General features: G+C 44.8%; 1 protein-coding gene across 1 annotated transcript in view; it reads left to right on the top strand.

Annotated features, from left to right (window-relative positions):
* The window catches only part of DCAF13 (DDB1 and CUL4 associated factor 13), a 59,876-nt gene that overhangs the window by 23,537 nt on the left and 14,227 nt on the right, over positions 1–22,112 (top strand). Inside the window, exon 9 of the mRNA XM_006122393.5 lies at positions 9,627–9,762. Coding sequence (XP_006122455.2) covers positions 9,627–9,762 — 136 coding nt within the window. The remainder of the gene's footprint in view (positions 1–9,626; positions 9,763–22,112) is intronic.

Raw genomic sequence — 22,112 nt, 5'->3', positions numbered from 1 at the left:
CAAAGGGATACAATCAAAAAAAGTAAACACATATAAAAAGGACAAATCAAATTGACACTTTACGCCGGGGTCTTAATAAAGACGCTAATTACCCTACCCATTACAAAGATAGCTTCCCCAATTATCACCTCTAATATCATTACCTCCCAGACATTTATTTCCCCTTCCCCCATCCTCCCTCTGTTCTGAAATTTGATTTGTCATGCCTATTTTCTTCCACAATTTGATCTGAGGAAGTGGGTCTGGCCCACGAAAGCTCATCACCTAATAAACCATCTTGTTAGTCTAAAGTGCTACATAGTCCTGGTTTTTTTTGTATTGCAGATGCACACTGTAATTCCCTGACTGTTTTTTAAATTTTTATATTGCTAAGCTAAGTGGTAGTAGCTGTTCCTCTTATATGTATGTTTGTTTGTTTTTTTTATAGAAGTTAATATAAAAAAGTGGATATCAAGAGAGAGGCAATTGCCTTTGTGATACATTAGTCAGTTAATATCCCTATTCAATCCTCAGTTGATCGTACAGATTGGACCTTACTGGTCTGGCACCCTTGGGACCTGAGCGATCCTGGATGAGGGAATTTGCCAGACCAGGGAAGGTCCCCTGCTGCCTACCTCCAGTTGGGCGACACAGGTGTCCTGGTCCCGCTGTCATAATTGCTGTTCTGGCCCCACTGTTGGCACGGCGGCATGCAGCCCCAATTGGGTTGCCGTTGCCACAGATGGGCTACCCATGCTGGGCTGCTGTGGCTCGGCCTTGCCGTCAGGCCATGGATGTTGCCCGATGAGAGAGTCCCAGTTTAGGGAGGTGTAACCTGTATTGAATTCTTCGGATTGAATAAGGATCTTAACTGGTTAACGTGCTACAAAGGCAATTTCCCCTCTCTTGATATGTACGTTTCCACATCAGCTGCTATGAATGAACCATTTTCACCCTGACTTCGTTAACCTCATATACATAAGTACCCTCTTTCTTTTGGTGTCCTTATATACACTCATGCCTCTATAAACTTCACTCCAGTTCATTTGATGACGTGTTTTACCCATGAAAGCTTATGCCCTAATAAATCTGTTGGTCTCTAAGGCTTACGCCTACATTGCAGTGCCCATTATTTCAAAATATAATTGGCTCACTATTCTGATGTCCCTGTAAAGCTCATTCAATGAGAAGTAAGCAGCCAAAATGAGTAGGGGGCTGGAGCACATGGCCTATGAGGAGATGCTGAGGGATTTATGCTTATTTAGTCTGCAGAAGAGAGTAGTGAGGTGTGATTTGTTAGCAGCTTCCTGAAGGGAGGTTCCAAAGAGGATGGAGAGAGGCTATACTCAGTAGTGACTGATGGCAGAACAAGGAGCAATGGTCTCAAGTTACAGTGGGGGAGGTATAGGTTGGATATTAGGAAAAACTATTTCACTAGGAGGGTGGTGAAGGACTGAAATGGGTTACCTAGGGAGGTGGTGGAATCTCCATCCCTAGAGGTTAAGTCTTGCCTTGACAAAGCCCTGGCTGGGTTGATTTAGTTGGGATTGGTCCTGCTTTCGGCAGGGGGCTGGACTTGATGACCTCCTGAGGTCTCTTCCAGCACTATGGTTCTATGATTTTGAGACATTTTGTAATAGTGATTTATTTCAAAATAAGTGCTGTGTAGACAGCGCCAAATTTCAAAATAAGCTATTTCGAAATTGATTTGAGGTAAGCTGTGTAATTTGTGTAGCTCAAATAGCATAGCTTATTTCAAGCTACGGGTACAGTGTATACAAACATACCCTAAGGTGCCAGAGGACTCGTTTTCATAGCTACAGACTAACACGGCTACCCCCCTGAGACTGTACTTACTCTTTGCAAGCCCATACTGAAGCCTGTACCACTTTACTTACACTAGAATTATTACCCATGCTCAGGGTTTGCCGAACCACGGCGAGTCCTGCTTGCCAGCTGCGCTGTCCGGCGATCTGCGCATGCGCAGATAGCCCAAACCCAGCTCTTCCGGGTTGCAATCTACTCGCCATGGGCGAGTAGATTGCATTATTTGTTGAGCCTTGCCCATGCTAACTAAATTAAAATTGCTATAGATTATGTCTATCCCACATGCTTTCTCTCCTAAATGGGAGAAGAGCCTTTTGTGGAAGACCTTACATGTTCTGAGGAAGCTGTAAGCACTCTCATTGGTGTTCTCAAATTCAGCCTTGAAGATACACGTCCTTAAATGTGTACACAACTCCCGCAAATGTACACAGATATGAAAAGGCAAATTTTATGGCCAGACTCTAAGGTGATGTAAATTGGTGCAATTCCTTTGAAGTTTATGGTACTGTGTTTACACAAGGGCTACCTCTACATTACAAGGTTTTTGTGCAAAACCAGTGGTTTTTGCACAAAAACTTGGGGAGCATTCACACCTCAAATAAGCTCTTGCGCAATTAAATGGGCAGTTACATGGCAGGACAGGGGACTTTTCCCACCATAGGTAAACCATTTTTTCCGAGGCATAACTGCTTTTAGAGCTACAGCTATTGTGCATGAAGTCAAGAAGCCCCTATGGAAAAAAGCACAGGTGCTCTGATGGCCATTCTGTAAATGGATATCAGAACTTTTTTGCGCTTTTGCAATGTGCTTTGAGATGTGGATGTGCTCTTGTGTGAGAAGCTTTTGCGCAAAAGCTCTAGCACAATAGGCTTCTTGCGCAAGAAGCCTGTAGTGTAGATGTAGCCAAGGTGAGGTTGTAGCCCTTGATAGATGATATTTAACTTTGTATAGTTCTTGACCAGTGTTTCCTCTAACATTTTCTATGCTTGGTTGGGTTGAATTTTCTTTTGGGTGGGTTGAAATTTCTTATGTGCAACACTAGTATTGAGGTAGTGTGTGGATGTGCACCACCCACCCCTTCTTTTCACCAATACACACACACACACACACACACACACACACACACACACACACACACACACATTTTAATCAATCCATATGCATGAAAGAAAATATATTAAAACAAGACACCAGTGTCTAGTTGCTGAGAGATACCCTTAGTGCTGTGGTTCTCAACTGGTGGTCCATGGAGACTTTTTCAGTGGTCCGCAGGAACATTGCCCAAAGCCACACGGCGTGAGCAGGCACTGCCATTAGGCTGTTTTACGCCGTGTTCACACACATGCGGCGCATCATCCATAGAGTCACCTAGGACGCAACCGCATTGTGTTGCCAGTGACTTCTGTCTGAGGCTCTGAGTGTCAGTGTAGCAGCCGCTGTCATGCTGAGCAGTTGCTGTGTCATTCGTCCTGTGCTACATGTGCTGTTTTACAGGTATGGTGTAGTTTGTTGTTAATGTCAATGACAGGAAGAAATGTCAAGCGCAAGTATTCGGAGGACTACAACAAATTTGGCTTCACTTGTCAAGAAAAAGGAGGTGTGGATTTGCCACAATGTATTATTTGTTTCAAAGTCTTGGGGAATGACTCAATGAAGCCGACTAAGCTGAAACTCCATCTTGAGAAGTGTCACCCCAACTTGTTGCAAAAGTATGAAGATTATTTTGAGCGGCGGTTATCAGGTCTGAAATGAACATAACATAAGAGCATAAGAACGGCCGTACTGGGTCAGACCAAAGGTCCATCTAGCCCAGTATCCTGTCTACCGACAGTGGCCAGCACCAGGTGCCCCAGAGAGGGTGGACCGAAGACAATGATCAAGCGATTTGTCTCCTGCCATCCCTCTCTAGCCTCTGACAAACAGAGGCCAAGGACACCATTTTTATCCCTTGGCTAATAGCCTTTTATGGACCTAACCTCCATGAATTTATCCAGCTTCTCTTTAAACTCTATTATAGTCCCAGCCTTCACAGCCTCCTCTGGCAAGGAGTTCCACAGGTTGACTACATGCTGTGTGAAGAAGAACTTTCTTTTATTAGTTTTAAACCTGCTACCCATTAATTTCATTTGGTGTCCTCTAGTTCTTCTATTATGGGAACTAATAAATAACTTTTCTTTATCGGCCCTCTCCATACCATTCATGATTTTATAGACCTCTATCATATCCCCCCTCAGTCTCCTCTTTTCTAAACTGAAAAGTCCCAGTCATTTTAACCTCTCCTCATATGGGACCCGTTCCAAACCCCTAATCATTTTAGTTGCCCTTTTCTGAACCCTTTCCAAGGCCAAAATATCTTTTTTGAGGTGAGGAGACCACATCTGTACACCGTATTCAAGATGTGGGCGTACCATAGTGCAAAAGAGATGGTGCGGCTTGTTGTTGGCGAGGAAGCAGCAAGGAAGCTGAATGATATATCTGTCTCTAGTGACATAGTATCAAGACGGATAAATGAGATATCCCAGAACATCAGTGAACAAGTTGTGGATGAAATAAGGAAGTCTCCATTGTTTGCCGTACAATTGGATGAATCGACTGACGTCGCATTGTGCCCTCAGCTATTGGTGTTCACACGATACATGGTTGAAGGAGACTTCAAAGACGAGTTTCTTTTTTGTAAGACTCTTGATACCACGACACAGGCTTAGGATGTGATGGAAATTGTTAATTTCTTTGAAGTACTTGGTCTGGATTGGGTAAATCTTGTGGGTGTCACCACGGATGGTGCACCTGCCATGCTGGGCTCAAGATCGGGCTTCCAAACACTGGTGAAACAGCATGCTTCAATGGTAACCGGAGTTCATTGCTTCATTCATAGGGAAGCTTTGGCATCAAAAACATTGCCTGATCAACTGAACACCATTTTCAAAGGGTTGGTGAAAGTGGTGAATCACATCAAATAATTGGCTCTGAACACAGACCGGTCAGTTTAACGTCTGTCCCAGGGAAGATAATGGAGCAGGTAATTAAGGAAATCATATGCAAACACTTGGAAAGTAATAAAGTGATAGGGAATAGCCAGCATGGGTTTGTGAAGAACAAGTCATGCCAAACTAATCTGATAGCTTTCTTTGATAGGATAACGAGCCTTGTGGATAAGGGAGAAGCGGTGGATGTCATATACCTAGACTTTAGTAAGGCATTTGATACGGTCTCGCATGATATTCTTATCGATAAACTAGGCAAATATAACTTAGATAGGGCCACGATAAGGTGGATGCATAATTGGCTGGATAACCGTAGTCAGAGAGTTGTTGTTAATGGTTCTAAATCCTGCTGGAAAGGGATAACAAGTGGAGTTCCTCAAGGGTCTGTTTTGGGACCCGTACTGTTCAATATCTTCATCAATGATGTAGATATTGGGATAGAGAGTACGCTTATTAAGTTTGCAGATGATACCAAACTGGGTGGGGTTGCAACTTCTTTGGAGGATAGGGACATAATTCAAAATGACCTTAGCAAGTTAGAGAAATGGTCAGAGGTAAACAGGATGAGGTTTAATAAAGAGAAATGCAAAGTGCTCCACTTAGGAAGGAACAATCAGTTCCATACATACAAGATGGGAAGCTACTGTCTAGGAAGGAGCATGGCGGAAAGGGATCTAGGGGTCATAGTGGACCACAAGTTGAATATGAGCCAACAGTGTGATGCTGTTGCAAAAAAAGCAAATATGATTCTAGGTTGTATCAACAGGTGTGTTGTAAGCAAAACTCGTGAAGTCATTCTGCCACTCTACTCTGCACTAGTTAGGCCTCAGCTGGAGTACTGTGTCCAGTTCTGGGCGCCACATTTCAAGAAAGATGTGGAGAAATTGTACAGAGAAGAGCGACAAGAATGATTAAAGGTTAGAGAACATGACCTATGAAGCCAGGCTTCATGAACTTGTTTAGTTTGGAAAAAAGAGGATTAAGGGGGGACATGATAGCTGTTTTCAAATATCTAAAAGGGTGTCACAAGGAGGAAGGCGAAAATTTGTTCCTCTTGGTTTCTGAGGACAAGGACAAGGAGTAATGGGCTTAAAGTGCAGCAGGGGAGGTTTAGATTGGACATTAGGAAAAAATTCCTAACTGTCAGGGTGGTCAAATATTGGAATAAATTGCCAAGGGAGGTGGTGGAATCTCCCTCTCTGGAGATATTTAAGAACAGGTTAGATAGACATCTGTCAGGGATGGTGTAGACGGAGCTTGATCCTGCCTTGAGGGCGGGGGGCTGGACTCGATGACCTCTCGAGGTCCCTTCCAGTCCTATTATTCTATGATTCTATGAACACCAAGCTGTTCAAAAGATTTTGCCTGGACATGGGCTCTGACTTTGATGTGTTGCTGTTCTACACTTCTGTATGGTGGTTGTCAGCAGGGAACGTACTCAGCAGAGTTTTTCAATTGAGAGAGGAGTTGGATTTATTTCTCTAGGCTCAAGGGAAAGAGGAATTCCAAAATGTGCTGACGCAGTCAAATTTAGAACTTGCGTATCTTGTCGATATTTTTGGAATCTTGAACAAACTGAATCTTCAGCTGCAAGGGAAAGGTGCAAATCTGTTCTCTCACCAAAGCATCATCAAGACTTTTCTTGACATATTGGAACTCTGGATTGTAAGAGTCGAAGGCAATAATTTGGTTCAATTTCCATATGTGGATGCCATGGTCGGGGGGGAAAAGGAAGCCATTTGGACGCAAATTTTCGATCATTTACGGAAGCTACAAGACGAATTGCAACGATACTTTCCGGAGGTGGACAGGACAAGGGATGGATTATCTTTCATCAGGAATCCTTTTACAACAGATGTTAATAGTGTTCCAGAGGATCTGCAGGAGGAATTCTTGGATCTGAAAAATGATTTTGCAGCTCAAGATGTGTACCAGCATGGGAGTTACCCAAATCTGTTAGCACATGCAGTCAGATTTCTTTTGCCATTTGCATCAACTTATATGTGTGAGACTGGATTTTCGTGTTTGTTGCATGTTAAGCCCAAACAGAGGAATCGGCTTGCAGTGGATTATCAAGTACCACTCCAAACATTGAAAAGTTTGTCAGTGAGAAGAGGATCCAAAAATCTGTTAGTAAGAAATAAATTTCAAACCAAAATGTTCATTGTCTGCTCTTTTTTTATCATGTCTCAAAAAGGAGGTGGTCCATGAAAATTTTTTTATTGACCTGGTGGTCCGTGAACTGAAACGAGTTGAGAGCCACTGCCTTAGTGACTACAGAGGTGCTATACAAAGGTAGGGTATCAGCCTTCTTCCACTCAAGGAAGAGTAGAAGCCCCATATTAACATATGACTTCAGGGTTTGTACACATTTGCATGTTTCAAAGAGCTTGCAAATAAGTTTTATAATACAAAACTAGCATCACACCTAGTACTTGCTACTTCTGACTGATAAAAGCCAGAACTCTGCCACGTAGCAAAGATCTGGTCTTAATGCAATTCAGTTTACCATGTATTAATTAGTAACACAGGATTATAAAAAATCATTAAAATCAGAGTTTTAGATATCTGCAAAACTCCAAAAAAAAAATTCTGTAGAAAGAATATTTTTCTTTCTTAAACCACTAACACCTATGTAAACTTTGTGTGAAATATAATCATGCAAATGTCCTCCTAGCACATGTCCCATGCAGCCTGCTTTTTTCCCCCCCTCCCTCAAACCCAACCTAATAGAGAGGACTGCAGTGAGTCAGGACACCCCAACAAACAGTCCCCTGCCTCCACCTCACTGCACAGATGCCAGCACCCACCTACGCCTTCTTTTCCCCACCTACCCCATGCAGCCAGCTCCTTACCTCCCGCTTCCTAGCCCAGGAGGGTTGAAGAGACTGTTGTGTTTCTGCCTGTCTCTCTCTCCTCTGGCAGATGGAACTCTTCAAGCTCTCCTCTCTTCTGACTTCCCCCAAGCCAATTAATTAATTACTTCCTCCCTCCCACTAGCCACTTATTACCTGCTTATCTCATCTGCATTTCTGCTCTGGGAGCTCTTCAGTTCAGCTCCTCGCCAGTCAGCTGAGCTCCCTGCCTGCACGAGAAGCATTGAACCTCTGGGTGGGGCTCAGAAAATAGCTGTGCAGTTGCATAGCCATGTAGCTTTGAGGGAACTTTGTTCTCGACTTACTGTTTTACATACCCAGTAGTTTGGATTTTAATGGAGGCATCTTGGTTCAGTGTTTTGGATGATGCAATGAGTCTCAAGACCTAGACATAATCTTGGCTCTGCAATTGCTTTCCTGTGTAGCTAGATTAAACCACTTAACTTCTGTGTGCCTAAGGGCTTATCTATGTTTGGAGCTATTCGGGAATACCCCCATTTGTTGTTTTAATTCTGTAGTAAGTGTGCCTTGATGTATTTTAATCTAGCCCAATGGATTAAGTGAAACAGGAAAAAAAAAAGGCACTTTTACTTTGGAGTGTGTTTACAAATGGATCTGGTCCAGAATAGCTGTTGTGCCTTAAAATCATACCCTAACTTAATTTGAATTATTTTTTTAAGCATAGATAGCATTTATTTTGACAGTTCTAAAATAGCAATAATGGTACTTAGCCACTACTGTAATGTATTTTGGGCCTGATCTAAAGTCCACTTAGGTCACTAGATTCCCCCTTTTTTGTATAAAAGGCACTATAAGTGTTAAAACTATTTTTATCTGTTTTTTTTGTTTAATTATCAAATATGGATTTAAATACTAAAAAAGTTAGTTTGAAGGTTAAAACATGAAGTTTGACTAAATGTTCATTGTTAAATTATAGAACATTGATACATATAAGACATAGTACAACTTTGTTAAATTATTTATGTATCTGAAATAGATTTATTGCTCTGTGTAAATGTTATTGATCCACTTGTTCGCTTAGTAAATATTGAATGAAATCCAAATTGAAGTTTGTTTTCAATGTAACATTTAGACATTTTCACTCATAAGTTAGCTGAAAGATCAAGTTTGTTGAACAAAAAAAAATGGAGCATTTCTGAAGGTTGGCACTGATTTATTTTTCAACTGTAGCTAGTAATGTTGAAGGAAAGGTTGATTTGTTAGTCTGCAGAAATTGATTGTTAGTTATTAGTTTAAAAGCAACATTGCTGTTCTGAATTATTCACCTGTTTGTCAACAATGGTCAATCACCCATGTGTGCTGAACCATTTTTATTTTAATCTGTTTTCTCCTATAGTTCTGCAAATTCCTCATTGACTGACAAAGGAGGAGGCTAGAGTTCTGGGGGTAAAGGATGAAAATTACAGGGAATAAGTAACTGACACATCTCCAAATTCATATTAATGTTTTGAGATTTCAAACCTCTCTATTCACTCATTCACAGTATTGGTGCCAGGCAAACTAAGTTTATCTCTACAATTCCCATACTCAGACTTACTCAGTATGACATTATACTAATAAATACCATTGAAAGTGCAATTTATAAAGAAATAGTTGTCTGGGATTTGTAATTATTGCATGTCCATATGACTGACTTTGAGAGGCTAAAGACAGCAATTCTTCTGCTAATTAGATGTTATGGAAAAGATGAACCTGTTTAAGTATTATCCAGATGATGTTTTGTAAGTAGAGTCTACGTGGAATTTAATTGGAGAACTTGGTATGTATCAATTTTGGAGACTATTCTCTTCTAAACAAAACCATTTTAATGGGTAATGGTTTATTGTAGACCAAATATTTGGACTTTGAAGAGAGAGAGCTTCATGATATTGGAAAGGCAGCAAATAATCAGGAAAGCAATTATAACACATTTTCTAATGTTTCTTCTTGCTTCTTTCAGAGAGGTATATCATACAAAGAGAATGCAGCATGTCATCACCGTCAAGTGGACCTCTGACAACAAATACATTCTATGTGGCTCAGATGAGATGAACATTCGTCTGTGGAAAGCTAATGCTTCTGAAAAACTGGGCGTGGTAAGATTTTGTGCTTGCTTAATCAGTTATCTCAAGATTATTGGAAAAAAACCCACTGTCTCATATATTAAACTTCTAAAAATTCAGAACTTTTAATCAGGAAAATTTTAATTTTTTTGAAAATTTTAAGATGAGCAAATTAGAATACTCAATGTAGGCAAATATTTCACTTTTTAAATGGAGGTTTACTGATACCTCCATTGTTTATAAAAATAAAGAATCACTCATTTTTGCCCTGTAAAATAGTTCTTTATCATATTTATTTAAGTAAACTGTTCAGCTTTCAGGCTGAACAAGATTTGAGCCTTCTCCCTTTATGACACATGTATGAATTCAGTCCTGGGCAGTAGTGACAGAAGTCAAATTCTGTCTCTCTCACCAGCAGAAGTTAGTCCGATAAAAGATATTACCTCACTCACCTTGTTTCACTAATATCATGGACCATAATGGCTATAACAACGCTTTATGCACATTATGGCTTGACTTACATCCAGTGTAATTACATTAGAGTGGGGTCATTATTTTCCAAAGACTGTTCTGTGGTCTGTGTGAAATAAATTTGTATTCTTTGTCTAGTTCCTGTTGAGGTTTGTCCTATATATACTGGAAACTTGCTGTAATATATCTGAATATCTGTCTAGTTAATCCATGAGAACTCTTAATATAGATGTGCGTAAATCAGTCTGTTCAGTGTAGTAAACTAATCTGTTTTAAGTGTGACTTAAAATGATTTTAACCATGTCTGTTAGAGGTTGATATCAGCATAATTAGACAAGCTTTTTATTTACTTCAATCCAAGTTGTGTAGTGTAGAAAAGGGCAAAAAGCAATGCTACCATAGCTGATGCTAATTTGTATGCTCCTGACCAGACTTAGTAAGAAGATCAAGGTTTGAATGGGCATGGAGACTGAAACTGCCCTGTCCCTCTTTTGGAGAAGTCTGTTCAGATCAGTGGAGGCAAATGAGTAGGACAGTTGAGAGATGCTTGCATGGCTGTTGTTTATTATATATCTTTCTGTAGAGCTGTCAGTCTGGTTTGTTTCAAGGTAATGCAATTTCTTCTGAAAAGTCAGGGAGGGAGGAATCTTAAACTATAATCTGATAGGCAAAAATATGTAGCCTATAAACATTTTATAATTGAAATTAAATTTCAGTTAAATGTCGATTGACCATTTTTCTTCATTTGGGCTGCTGCGGTGGTCATTTTGGTCTGTACTTTGGTGTATTTATAGGGAGTTTTAAACACCCCCGGTTTTGGAGAACGTATGATGTCTACATCGTTCTTGTCTAAAAAAACTGAGGAGTCTGGTGGCACTTTAAAGACAATTTATCGGGGTTTTAGAGCATAGGATTTCGTGAGCTACAGCTCACTTCCTTGATACTGAAGAGAAAAAGAAAGAAAGACAGAAAGAGGGGAAAGAAAGGATTTAGAGATGGGATATATTAATTAGCACTGATGTCATGCTCCCATCTCTTTCCTTCTTTCCTTTCTCTCTGTCTCTCTCTTTTCTTTTTCTTCATCATCTGAGGCCAGGGAAAATTGACATTGCTGTGATTGATCTTCTGGAGTTTGATTTAGCTGGTCTAGTTAAGACTCACTAAATCAAACTCAAAGGGCATCCCTATCAATGGCCAGTGCTCCTGCGAGGAGTAAGAGGAGTAAGGGAAGCTGACGTGAGCGTTTGCTCCCATTGGCCTTCTGCTGTGGGGAAAGCAGGGAAACTCGAATCAAGGTATGTCTACTCCAGTTACATAATAAACATAGCTGGAGTAGCATATCTTGATTCAATCTTCTCCATTAATGTAGACTTGACCTGAGGCAATGAGTTGTAGCTCACGAAAGCTTATGTTTTAATACCCTAATAAATTTGTTAGTCTTTAAAAGTGTCACCAGACTCCTTACTGTTTTTGCTGAAACAGACTAACACGGCTATCTCTCTGAAACCTGTTCTTCTCTGTTGCTGTTGATTGTGTGTGGAAGGGGCTCAGTGGAGAGCAACATAACATGTTGAAAATAATTAGTTTATTCCTTTGTTTGCTTATCATATACAATACAGATGCATCCTCTCACTTGGCATCACAGCATGAGCCAAAACTCCATCTACTTCATTCATCTATATACTGAGAAAAGCACTGCATTTACTATCTCCATCCTGCATATGGTTCTAAAACTGGTGCTATTCAGAAAAAGGTTTAATGACCACCTTTACTCTGCCCACTCTTCACACAGTGGGCCCAGATGAGTATCTAAAGTAGTAGTTCTCAGCCTTTCCCTTTCAAGAGTCTGATTTGTCTTTCATACCCCAAATTTCACCTCACTTAAAAACTCAGGCTTTGGTTTCAGCCCCCTGTACCAGGGCTTGGGCTTTCTGCAAGTCTATCGCTGGCACTGGCAACCGCATTAAAATGAACTTGCCCACAGTTTGAGAGCTTCGATATATTATATAGAATGGTGTAAACAAATCATTGTATGACATTTTAGTTTGTACTGAGTTTTCTAGTACATTTGATGTAGCCTGTGGTAAAACCAGGGAAATATCTAGATTAGGGATGTGAACAGGTAACCAGTTAATCTTACTGGGTGAGCTTACCAGGTACCGATTAACTGATACTTTGGAGCAGCTCCCTGCACACAGGGCTGATGATTGCTCCTGCTGCCAGCCCACTGTGTAGGGGAGCAGGGAGCAGAAATCTGTCCACCCCTGCTATGTGTGGCTGCAAGCTCCTGCTGCCAGCCCCCCACGTGCGGGGGCGAGGGGGTAAGCTGGCAGTGGCAGCCCAGGAGTCTTGCGCAGGGGAACTGGCAGCAAGAGGTTTAACTGATTAAGAGGATTTTACCTTCCTAATCTAAATAGTACCCCATGGAAGACCTCTGTGTACCCCTGGTTGAGAATCACTGATCTAAAGCATACTGATAGATGTATGACTAACATTTGATATGAATGATGTGGGTATTTTTATTACAAAATGTACAATATTCCATAATCCCTGTTAGGTGAACAGAGGAGCTACGTCTACTCTTCAGGCTTCTTGCGCAAGAAGTCTTTTACGCAAGATTTTGCGCAAGAGCACGTCCACACCTCAAAGCGCATTGCAAAAGCCATGTGCTTTTGCGGAAGAGAGCATTCACGCTACATGGACGCTCTTGCGCAAAAATCCTTTGATTGCCATTCACAGAATGGCCATCTGAGCACCTGTGCTTTTTCTGATAGACTTTTTTTTGTGCAAGAAACCCCTGCAGAGCATCCACATGTGCCTTTTTGTGCAAGAGCTGTAGTGCAAAAAGGAGTTATGCCTCATAAAAGGAGGTTTACCTACACTGGAAAAAGCCCTCTTTTCTGCTGTATTACTGCCAGTTTACTTGCACAAAAGCTCATTTGAGGTGTGGATGCTCCGTAGGTTTTTGCGCAAAAACCTTGCAGTGTGGACGTAACCAGGAAGAATACATGATCTGGAGTAAGGTTATTACACAGAATCTTTAGCTGCAGTTTCTTGGAGCTGTATTTTATTGACTACTGGTGGCCGTGGACTATAGTCTAAGAACTGCTGCTTTGAGGTTTTTAGGAAGGGTACTTTGTTTTAAGAAAGTATGGACAAAAACAGCATATCTTTTACATGTAATGAACATTGCTATGTAAAGCTAACTATTCTGAACTATTTTAAAATAATTGAGTTGTAAGCTTGGTATGCAGTATGTTGTTTTCTGTACCATTTGCATAATTTAATGTAAGGATGCCACACTGATTACTATTTTATCATTTGTATTACTGTACTGTCCAACAGCTTCAGTTATGGTATAGCTACTTTGTGTTGGGTGCTGTACAAACACATAGTATGAATGCCCTGTTGAATTAATATGTTCCAATAATTGGATATTTGAAGCATAAAACCCCTCCTAGAAATTGATACCTCATAGCCTCCCCAGATGCCTCATAGCCCCCCCTTCTTCTTCGAGTGATGTCCCTGTGGGTGCTCCACTACAGGTGTCGGGCTCGTCCCGGCGCCGCAAACAGGAAAGTTTTTGCCAGCAGTAGCCCTCTCCGGAGGACCGCGCATGCGCAGAGCGTCCTGCAGCGTTCGCGCCTTTTCTGTGTCGCGCAGTCTGACTCGCCAGTTCCTCCTAACCGTCCACGGCCGCAGACGGACTTGGAACACGCTCCTCTCCTGAGGAGAAATCGTATCGTTTATTCGTTTTTTCTTTCCCAGTTAGCCCCTTCCTACATAGTGTTAGTTAGTAGTTAATAGTTTAAAAAAAAAAATTTCTCTTGCCGTTATAACCTCTGAGGGCCGCTCTGACCAGCTCCTCAAGTTCTTTCTTCCCCCGGAGACCGCCGCACTAAACATGTCCGGCTCTCCCAGCTTTAAGAAATGCGCTTCGTGCGGGGACGCCATGCCAGTCTCCGATGGCCACTCCCGCTGTATTCACTGCCTGGGAGAGGGCCACATCCCCCAGAAATGCGGTCACTGTTCCAAGCTGACCGCGTGGACGAGGCGGGACAGAGAAATGCGCCTGAAGATGCTACTCTTCAATAAGGCGCTTCAGCCCCCGTCAGTAGAAGAATGGGAAGCTCCAGCCCCGCATAAGTCCAGGGACGGAAAAAGCTCCGCTCTGTCCAGGAGCCTAAGTGCAGGAGAGACACAAGGCTCATCAGGCTACCCTCCCACATAGGGAGTGGACAAGTTACCCAAAGCCCGTAGTATGTCGGCGCCGAGCCCCGCACTCTCAGTGCTCTCGGTTCCGCCAGGTCGCCCGGAATCGGCACCGAATCTCTGAGCGGCACCGCAGCCAGATACCGTTGCCTCATGAAGACTCTGACTAACCCGGCACCGAGAGTCAACCTGGCACCGAAGCCTAAGCAGGCACCGAAGACTAAACCGCAACCAGTGCAGACACTGGAGATGGCACTGAGAAAGCACTTGGCACCCAGATCAACCCGCCCTCATTCAAGACCTAGGGATGTGGCTATGCTGCACATACAGGGCACGCCTGCACCTGCCCGCACCGACCACCCATTGTGTGCGGCTGAACTGGCACCGTCCGTCGTTTCGGCACCGGCCCCTACGGGCCCACAACCCCACGGCTCGGGGGACGATACGGCACCACCATCCCCATCCTCTGCACTTCGGTCACCACGCCTCCCAGAGGAAGTTTCTGACTTTGCCTCGGTCGTCTCCATTCCGTGTAGTCCAATCCCCAGGGCTCCCCCATCCACGGGGGTACCGACTAAGGCGCAAAGGAAGACTCACCATCCCCGTACACCATCCCCCAGTCCTGACAGGGAAGCGTTTTCCCCTGAGCCATTGCTCTCACCTTGCCAAAGACGGCGGGACCACCATTACGGTTATTCTCCTACATACCGTTGCTACAGATCCCCGAGGCAATCTATTACATCGCCGCATTACCACCGTACGTACTACTCGAGATCTCCATATCACCATTCACACCGCTCACGATCCCCGCGATCTCCTCCTCGCTCCCGTTACTATCGCCACAGGAGCGTCGCTTCTTACTCTCCATAATATTCACACCGTGACTCTCGTTATCGTATGTACACCTCACCCCATCGTGATTGTTCATGTTCAGTTACAAGATGCTCACCCTCGTCTCCAGAGCGGCAGCAATTATTCTCACCATGACCAATGACTCAGGACTCTATTCTGCCGACTCAATGCCCACCGACGCCTACTGGTGATGGGTAAACAGCCTCTGCCCCACATTACGATATCACTCAGTCACCTGTAGCAGAGCAACAGCCCATGGCTTCTCCAACAGATGTCTCTTCCTCTTCCCCGGATGACGCGGTGTTCAATGACGAACCCTCTCTCATGGATGATTACAAACAATTCCATGAGCTTTTTAAATGGGTAGCATATTCACAAAACCTACGTACCTCCGAGGCGCCATAGAAGCAGCATGCCCTCCTCAGAAACTTACAACAATCCAACAAATCGAAACTAGCTCTCCCTTTCAATGTCGCTATCCTTGAAGTAGCTAATGACAGCTGGCAAACCCCGGCATCTGTGCCCCCTACCAATAAACGCACAGACAGGAAATACTTTATTGACGCCAAAGATGCAGAATTTCTTTTTACTCACCCCGCCCCTAATTTCATCGTCGTCGACGCAGCACAGCAAAAGGCAAAGTCCGCGCAATCAAGAAACTCTGCTGCGGGCAAGGAAGCTAAGCGTCTGGACTTGCTCGGCAGGAAGGTATATTCGTCGGCAACAGCCACACTGAGGATGGCCAACTACTCCGCCCAACTTGCTAACCACGACTTTGATAATTACTCGAAGTTGGTGCCTTTGATACAACATCTGCCAGACTCCAAAAGGGATGTACTGAAATCCATTGTTCAGGAGGGTTATACAGCAGCCCGTAATGCACTCCAGATATCTCTGGATATTGCCGACTCGGCTTCCCGCACTACGGCGACATCGGTCGTCATGCGACGTGCCTCTTGGCTCCACCTTGCTTCTGTGCCAAAAGATCTACAGCCCAAGGTGGAGGACCTTCCATTTGATCGAGCCTCCCTGTTTGCCCAGAACACGGATCAAGTGTTCCATTCTGGAAAAGACTCCCGAACTACATTAAGAACCCTCGGGATGTACACTCCGCCTTTTGGGTGCAGGAGAGCATGGCCGTATAACAGACAAAGGCCTTATTATTATTATTATTCCACCCAACGCTTCAGGCCCTTCCACCAACATAAACAAAGGCAGCGCCCCCAACATCGCAGCCAGCAGCCTAATAAGCATCCGAATCAACAACAACCTCGGCAGCAAGTTTGACGCCCTTGTCGAGGGTCTGCGTACCATCCCCCTATTGGAGTCTCCATCACGAGTAACCAAGCTTTTCCACCGCCGCCTGAACCCTTATTGCCGCCGTTGGTTCACCATCACCATGGACCGTTGGGTCAGGGAGATCGTAACCTCGGGACTCACCATTCCCTTCTCCACTCTACCTCCCACCAACCCCCCATCCCTGTCCCTTTTCAGGGACCCCTCTCACGAATTTCTGTTACGTCAGGAGGTCATGCACCTACTTACCATAGGTGCGGTAGAAGTAGTTCCTTCCGAGTTCCGAGGCAGAGGCTTCTATTCCCGGTACTTCCTCACCGAGAAGAAGTCTGGCGGATGGAGACCGATCCTGGATCTTCGTGGCCTCAACCGCCACCTGCGAAGACAGAAATTCAAAATGGTTACCTTGGGCTCCATCATCCCAGCACTACACAAAGGGGATTGGTTCGCGTCCCTCGATCTACAGGACGCATACTTCCATATTGCCGTCCATCCAGCTCACAGGAGATTTCTACGCTTTACCGTGGGCAATGATCATTACCAATACTCGGTGCTCCCCTTTGGCCTATCCGCAGCCCCAAGAGTGTTTTCGAAGACCCTGGCAGTCATAGCTGCGTACCTTCGTCGAGCCGGCATCGCCATCTTTCCCTATCTCGACGACTGCCTCCTCATGACCCCCTCGATGCAAGAGGCCGAGACCGCAGTTACCGCTACAAGAGGTATCTTCGAGACTCTTGGACTAATCATCAATCTACCAAAATCTTCTCTGGTCCCGTCCCAGTCCATCGTTTTCATTGGAGCCAGACTAGATTCTACAACCGCTATGGCGTACCTACCCATAGACAGAGCCCACGCCATCCAATACCTATCGAGCGTCCTGCTTACTGCCCCAGCAGTCTCATACCTCACCTGCCTGAAACTGTTAGGCCACATGGCCTCCACTACGTATGTCATAGCCCACGCTCGCCTTCGCATGCGGTGCCTGCAACATTGGCTTCTCGCAACCTACAGACCCGGTATTACCAATATCAACAGGCTCACGCCTGTCCCTGCCCGCGTCAAGGACTCGCTCGCATGGTGGCTCCACCCTGCCAATACTCTTGCTGGTGTCCCCTTCCGGGCTCAACCCCCGTCAATCCAGCTTACCACGGATGCGTCCCTTGTAGGCTGGGGAGCACATATGCTACAACACCGGGTTCAAGGCTTGTGGTCCCACCAGGAATCCCTACTCCATATAAACTTCCTGGAGCTCAGAGCAGTTTTCAACGCTTGCCGCCACTTCGTCCACCAGATCCAGGGAACCACACTACAGGTCCTTATGGACAACATATGCACTGTATACTACATCAATCGACAGGGCGGAGCCAGATCCAGGACCTTGTGTGCGGAATCAGTGCGCCTTTGGAACTGGGCGATTCGCCACAGTGTCACTCTCACAGCCTCTTATCTCTCCGGCAAGGTCAATACAATTGCAGATGCACTCAGCAGATCCTTCCAATCCCAACACGAATGGGAACTCCTCGACTACGTAGCCCGCGATCTGTTTCAGTTATGGGGCTACCCAGAAATCGACCTCTTTGCCACTCGCGACAATAAGAAATGTCGCGCTTACTGCTCAAGAGCGGGCATAGGCAGCCAATCGATGAGAGATGCCTTCCTGCTCAATTGGGGGACATACCATCTCCTATACGCCTTTCCCCCGATTCCGCTGATACCCTGAGTAATAGGGAAAATACTATCCGACGCAGCGACAGTAATCCTGGTGGCTCCCTTCTGGCCTTGCCAGACATGGCTGATGCAACTCATGCAGATGTCGCTATCCAGACCTCAACGACTTCCACAGCTGAGCAACTTGATCTCGCAGCAACGCGGCAATCTTCTCCATCCGAACATCGACCGTATGCATCTGACAGGTTGGCTCCTAACTGGCTCCTAGGCCTTGAGCTAACCTGCTCCCAAGCAGTCAGAGACGTACTGGTACAAAGCAGACGTCACAGCACTCAGAGATCTTACCTCTACAAGTGGCGTCGCTTCTATATTTGGTGCCAATCACAAACCATCGATCCTCTCAAAGCACATATCCAATGCATCCTAGACTATATACTCCATTTACATTCGCAAGGCTTGGCAGTCGCTTCCCTAAGAGTACATTTGGCGGCGATTTTGGCCTTCCATGCTCCGATAGAGGGTTTTTCCGTCTTCTCTCATCCACTTACGAAGAGGTTCTTTAAGGGTATTTCCAATTTCTACCCACCGCATAGGCCTATCTCAGAACCATGGGACCTTACCCTCATACTGGACACTCTTACCCGTCCACCATTTGAACCACTCGCAACTTGTGATTTACAGACTCTCACTATTAAAGTTGCCTTTCTCCTTGCGATCACTTCAGCTCGATGAGTCTCCGAGCTCGCAGCACTCTCCGCCAATCCTCCCTATACAGTATTCACTCAACAGGGCGTCTCACTGAGATGTCACCCAGCCTTCGTGCCAAAGGTTAATTCGTCATTCCATGTCAATGAGCCTTTCCTACCTTCTACCCCAAGCCACATGCTACACCTGAGGAAGCCCGCTGGCATACGTTAGATGTCAGAAGGGCGTTGGCATTCTATTTGGACAGAACGCGTCCCTTCCGGAAGTCTCCACGATTACTATTATCAGTGGCGACCCGCTCTAAAGGTCATCAACTGTCTTCACAACGTATATCGTCGCATATCGTTAACTGCATCACTCGCTGCTACACCCTCAGGGGCAGGCCCCTACCCTGTCCACCAACAGCACACTCAACCAGGAGTATGGCTGCCTCCACAGCATTCCTAAAGAACGTCCCGCTACGTTACATATGCCGTGCAGCAACATGGTCGTCCTCATCCACGTTTGCTCGACATTATGCCCTTGACAGTCTCAAAGCTGCAGACATAGCAGTCGCTCAGGCAGTTCTTTCTTCTGTGCACACATAATTCCGAAGCACGACCAGCTGTTTGGGTGATTGCTTCATACTCACCTGTAGTGGAGCACCCACGGGGACATCACTCGAAGAAGAAGAAATTGTTACTCACCTTGTGCAGTAACATCTGTTCTTCAAGATGTGTATCCCCGTGGGTGCTCCACGACCCGCCCTCCTCCCTGCTTCGGAGCTCTGTCTTTCTCTGTTTCAGATGTTCCGGCTAGGAGGAAATGGCGAGTCGGACCGCGCGATGCAGAAAAGTCGCGAACGCTGCGGGACGCTCTGCACATGTTCGGTCCTCCGGAGGGGGCTACTGCTGGCAAAAACTTCCCAGTTTGCGGCGCCGGGATGAGCCCGACACCTGTAGTGGAGCACCCACGGGGGGACACATCTCGAAGAACAGATGTTACTGCACAAGGTGAGTAACAATTTCTTCCAATAGTCCGGCTCTGCCCCAGGCGTCCCCGATTCAGCTGCTGCTGGTCCGTTTCAGCAGTGGCTGAATCGGAGACGCCTGTGGCAGAGCAGCTGGGGTGCTGCTGGGTTGGTCCGGTAGTGCCGCCCCTCGGCGCTGCGAGACCAACCCGGCAGCACCTCAGCTGCTCTTGGGGACGCCTGGGACAGAACAGCCGGCGTGCTGCCGGGTTGGTCCCGTAGCACCGAGGGGCGGCGCTACGGGACCAACCCGGCAGCACCCCAGCTGCTATGCCCCCGGCTTCCCCGATTCAGCTGCTGGTCAGTTTCAGCAGCGGCTGAATCGGGGAAGCTGGGCGCAGAGCAGCTCCAATGGTCTGGCTGCCCGAGCGCTTCCGGGTTCCTGATGGTGCCGGACCATCAGGAGTGCTAGAGCATTGGATGCCGGACTAATGGAGTTTTACTGTACAAGAGTAGGCTTCCTACGAGCCTGTGGAATTGAATCTCTGTTGTTGGAGGTTAGATGTACATCTGCCAGTAATGGTCTAAGTTTACTTGGTCCTGGGTCAGTGCAAGGGTCTTGATTGGGTGACCTGTCAAGTGACCGTATAAGAGCTACTTCTGAGAGAAAATTTTCAAAAGTGCCAAACTGTCTTAAATCATAAACCCCATTGCCTTTCAGTGAAACTTTGGAAGATAAGTCACTTAGACCCTTTTGAAAATGTTCTTTATGCTAGTGTATTGCTTTTGGTTAAGATCATGTGTATAACAAGTCAAATAGATGAAGTTAAATTCTGAAGTAATGATAAATTCTAGCTGGTTTGATGCATAGATGCATGATAAAGAAGACCAGGCTTATTAGCAGAAGTACCTAGGTTTTGGCCACGTACTAGGTAGAAGGGCATCACCAAGCTGGCAAAAGAGTTTTGAGCTGTGGTGTGCATATTCTTTGACCTAGCAACAATCCTGCACAGATTTTTTTCTTATTTAGATTAGAGGGTTAATACCTAATGTGCCTCTCAGTGTGGTATCTAAGCATAGGAGTATGTTGAAATTGGAGACACTGTGTGGGTCTCTAATACAATGTGGGTTCTTATCCATATAGTTTTTGTTACATTCATGTGTGACTGTTTGTGGTATGTAGACTAACCAAAATTTGGCCCCACCAGCTTTTGTGACTGAGCTTGTCACTTCAGTGCATAGACGTACGTATCTGTTACATTGCACGAGCAACAGAACTGAGAACAATATAGAAATTCTAATGCTGTTGTATATCAATCAGAAAACCAGTGTGCACCCTCATCTGGAATTTTATGCCACTGTGGTAAAGCAGAGCAGTCCAGCTGGGAGATGGTGGGAAGGTGGAACAGGCTGCTGGGTTGCTCTGCTTCCTGCCATTGCGGTGAGGGTGAGGGTGGGGGAATGATTTCTGCTGCCCCGCCACCATGACTAAGATAAAGGCGCATCACGTGGTCCATAGGATGGTTGAGGTGGCTGTGTCTGATAATTCTGCAAAAAATGTCAGGCATATATGTAATAAATCCTGGGGTGTTGTGGATGCAGTATTTTTCTTTGGTAGGAGGGCTTGATTGAATGATGCATACAAATATCATTCCATTTCAAAATGAGATACTATATTGAATTAAGATTAACATATGCTGCGGAGGCCTTGGTCATTGTGGTGATTTATAATTGCTAATAACAATTTACTTTTTTTCTTATAAAATTCTTCTTTGATTTGTGCATAGTCTTTTACTTCCCATTAGGCACAAGAGAAATGAGATGTGTGATGCTTATTTTGTGGCTGATGAATGTCTGATTGGAAACTTGTACTTGCAGCACTGTGGCTGCCCCACTATTCATCAGTTCTGATATGCATGTTTCCTTTGTTTTGTTAATGCATTTGGCATTGCTCTCATTACGCAAAATCAGTGAAATGTTCACGAATCAAAGCCTCTGCAGGAGCCAGAGGCATACCATGTCTGCACTCCGCTGACAATTAAATCTACGTGATTGTGTATAAGGATTGGAGTTACACTAAACCTAGTTGTTAGAGCCACAGGAAAGATTGGCCTTTTAAATACAATTTTAACACTCTGGTACTTCAAAATAGAAACTAAACTCTTTTCAGTAGCTACACAAAAGTAAATTTTAAAATAGGTCTTTGTAGCTTAAAAAAACATTCACCATA

This window comes from Pelodiscus sinensis, chromosome 2, assembly GCF_052426305.1.
Source record: "Pelodiscus sinensis isolate ZL-2025 chromosome 2, ASM5242630v1, whole genome shotgun sequence".
Taxonomy (NCBI): domain Eukaryota; kingdom Metazoa; phylum Chordata; order Testudines; family Trionychidae; genus Pelodiscus; species Pelodiscus sinensis.
Note: the sequence above shows the minus strand (reverse complement) of the source record. Positions and strands in the feature narration are given on the sequence as shown.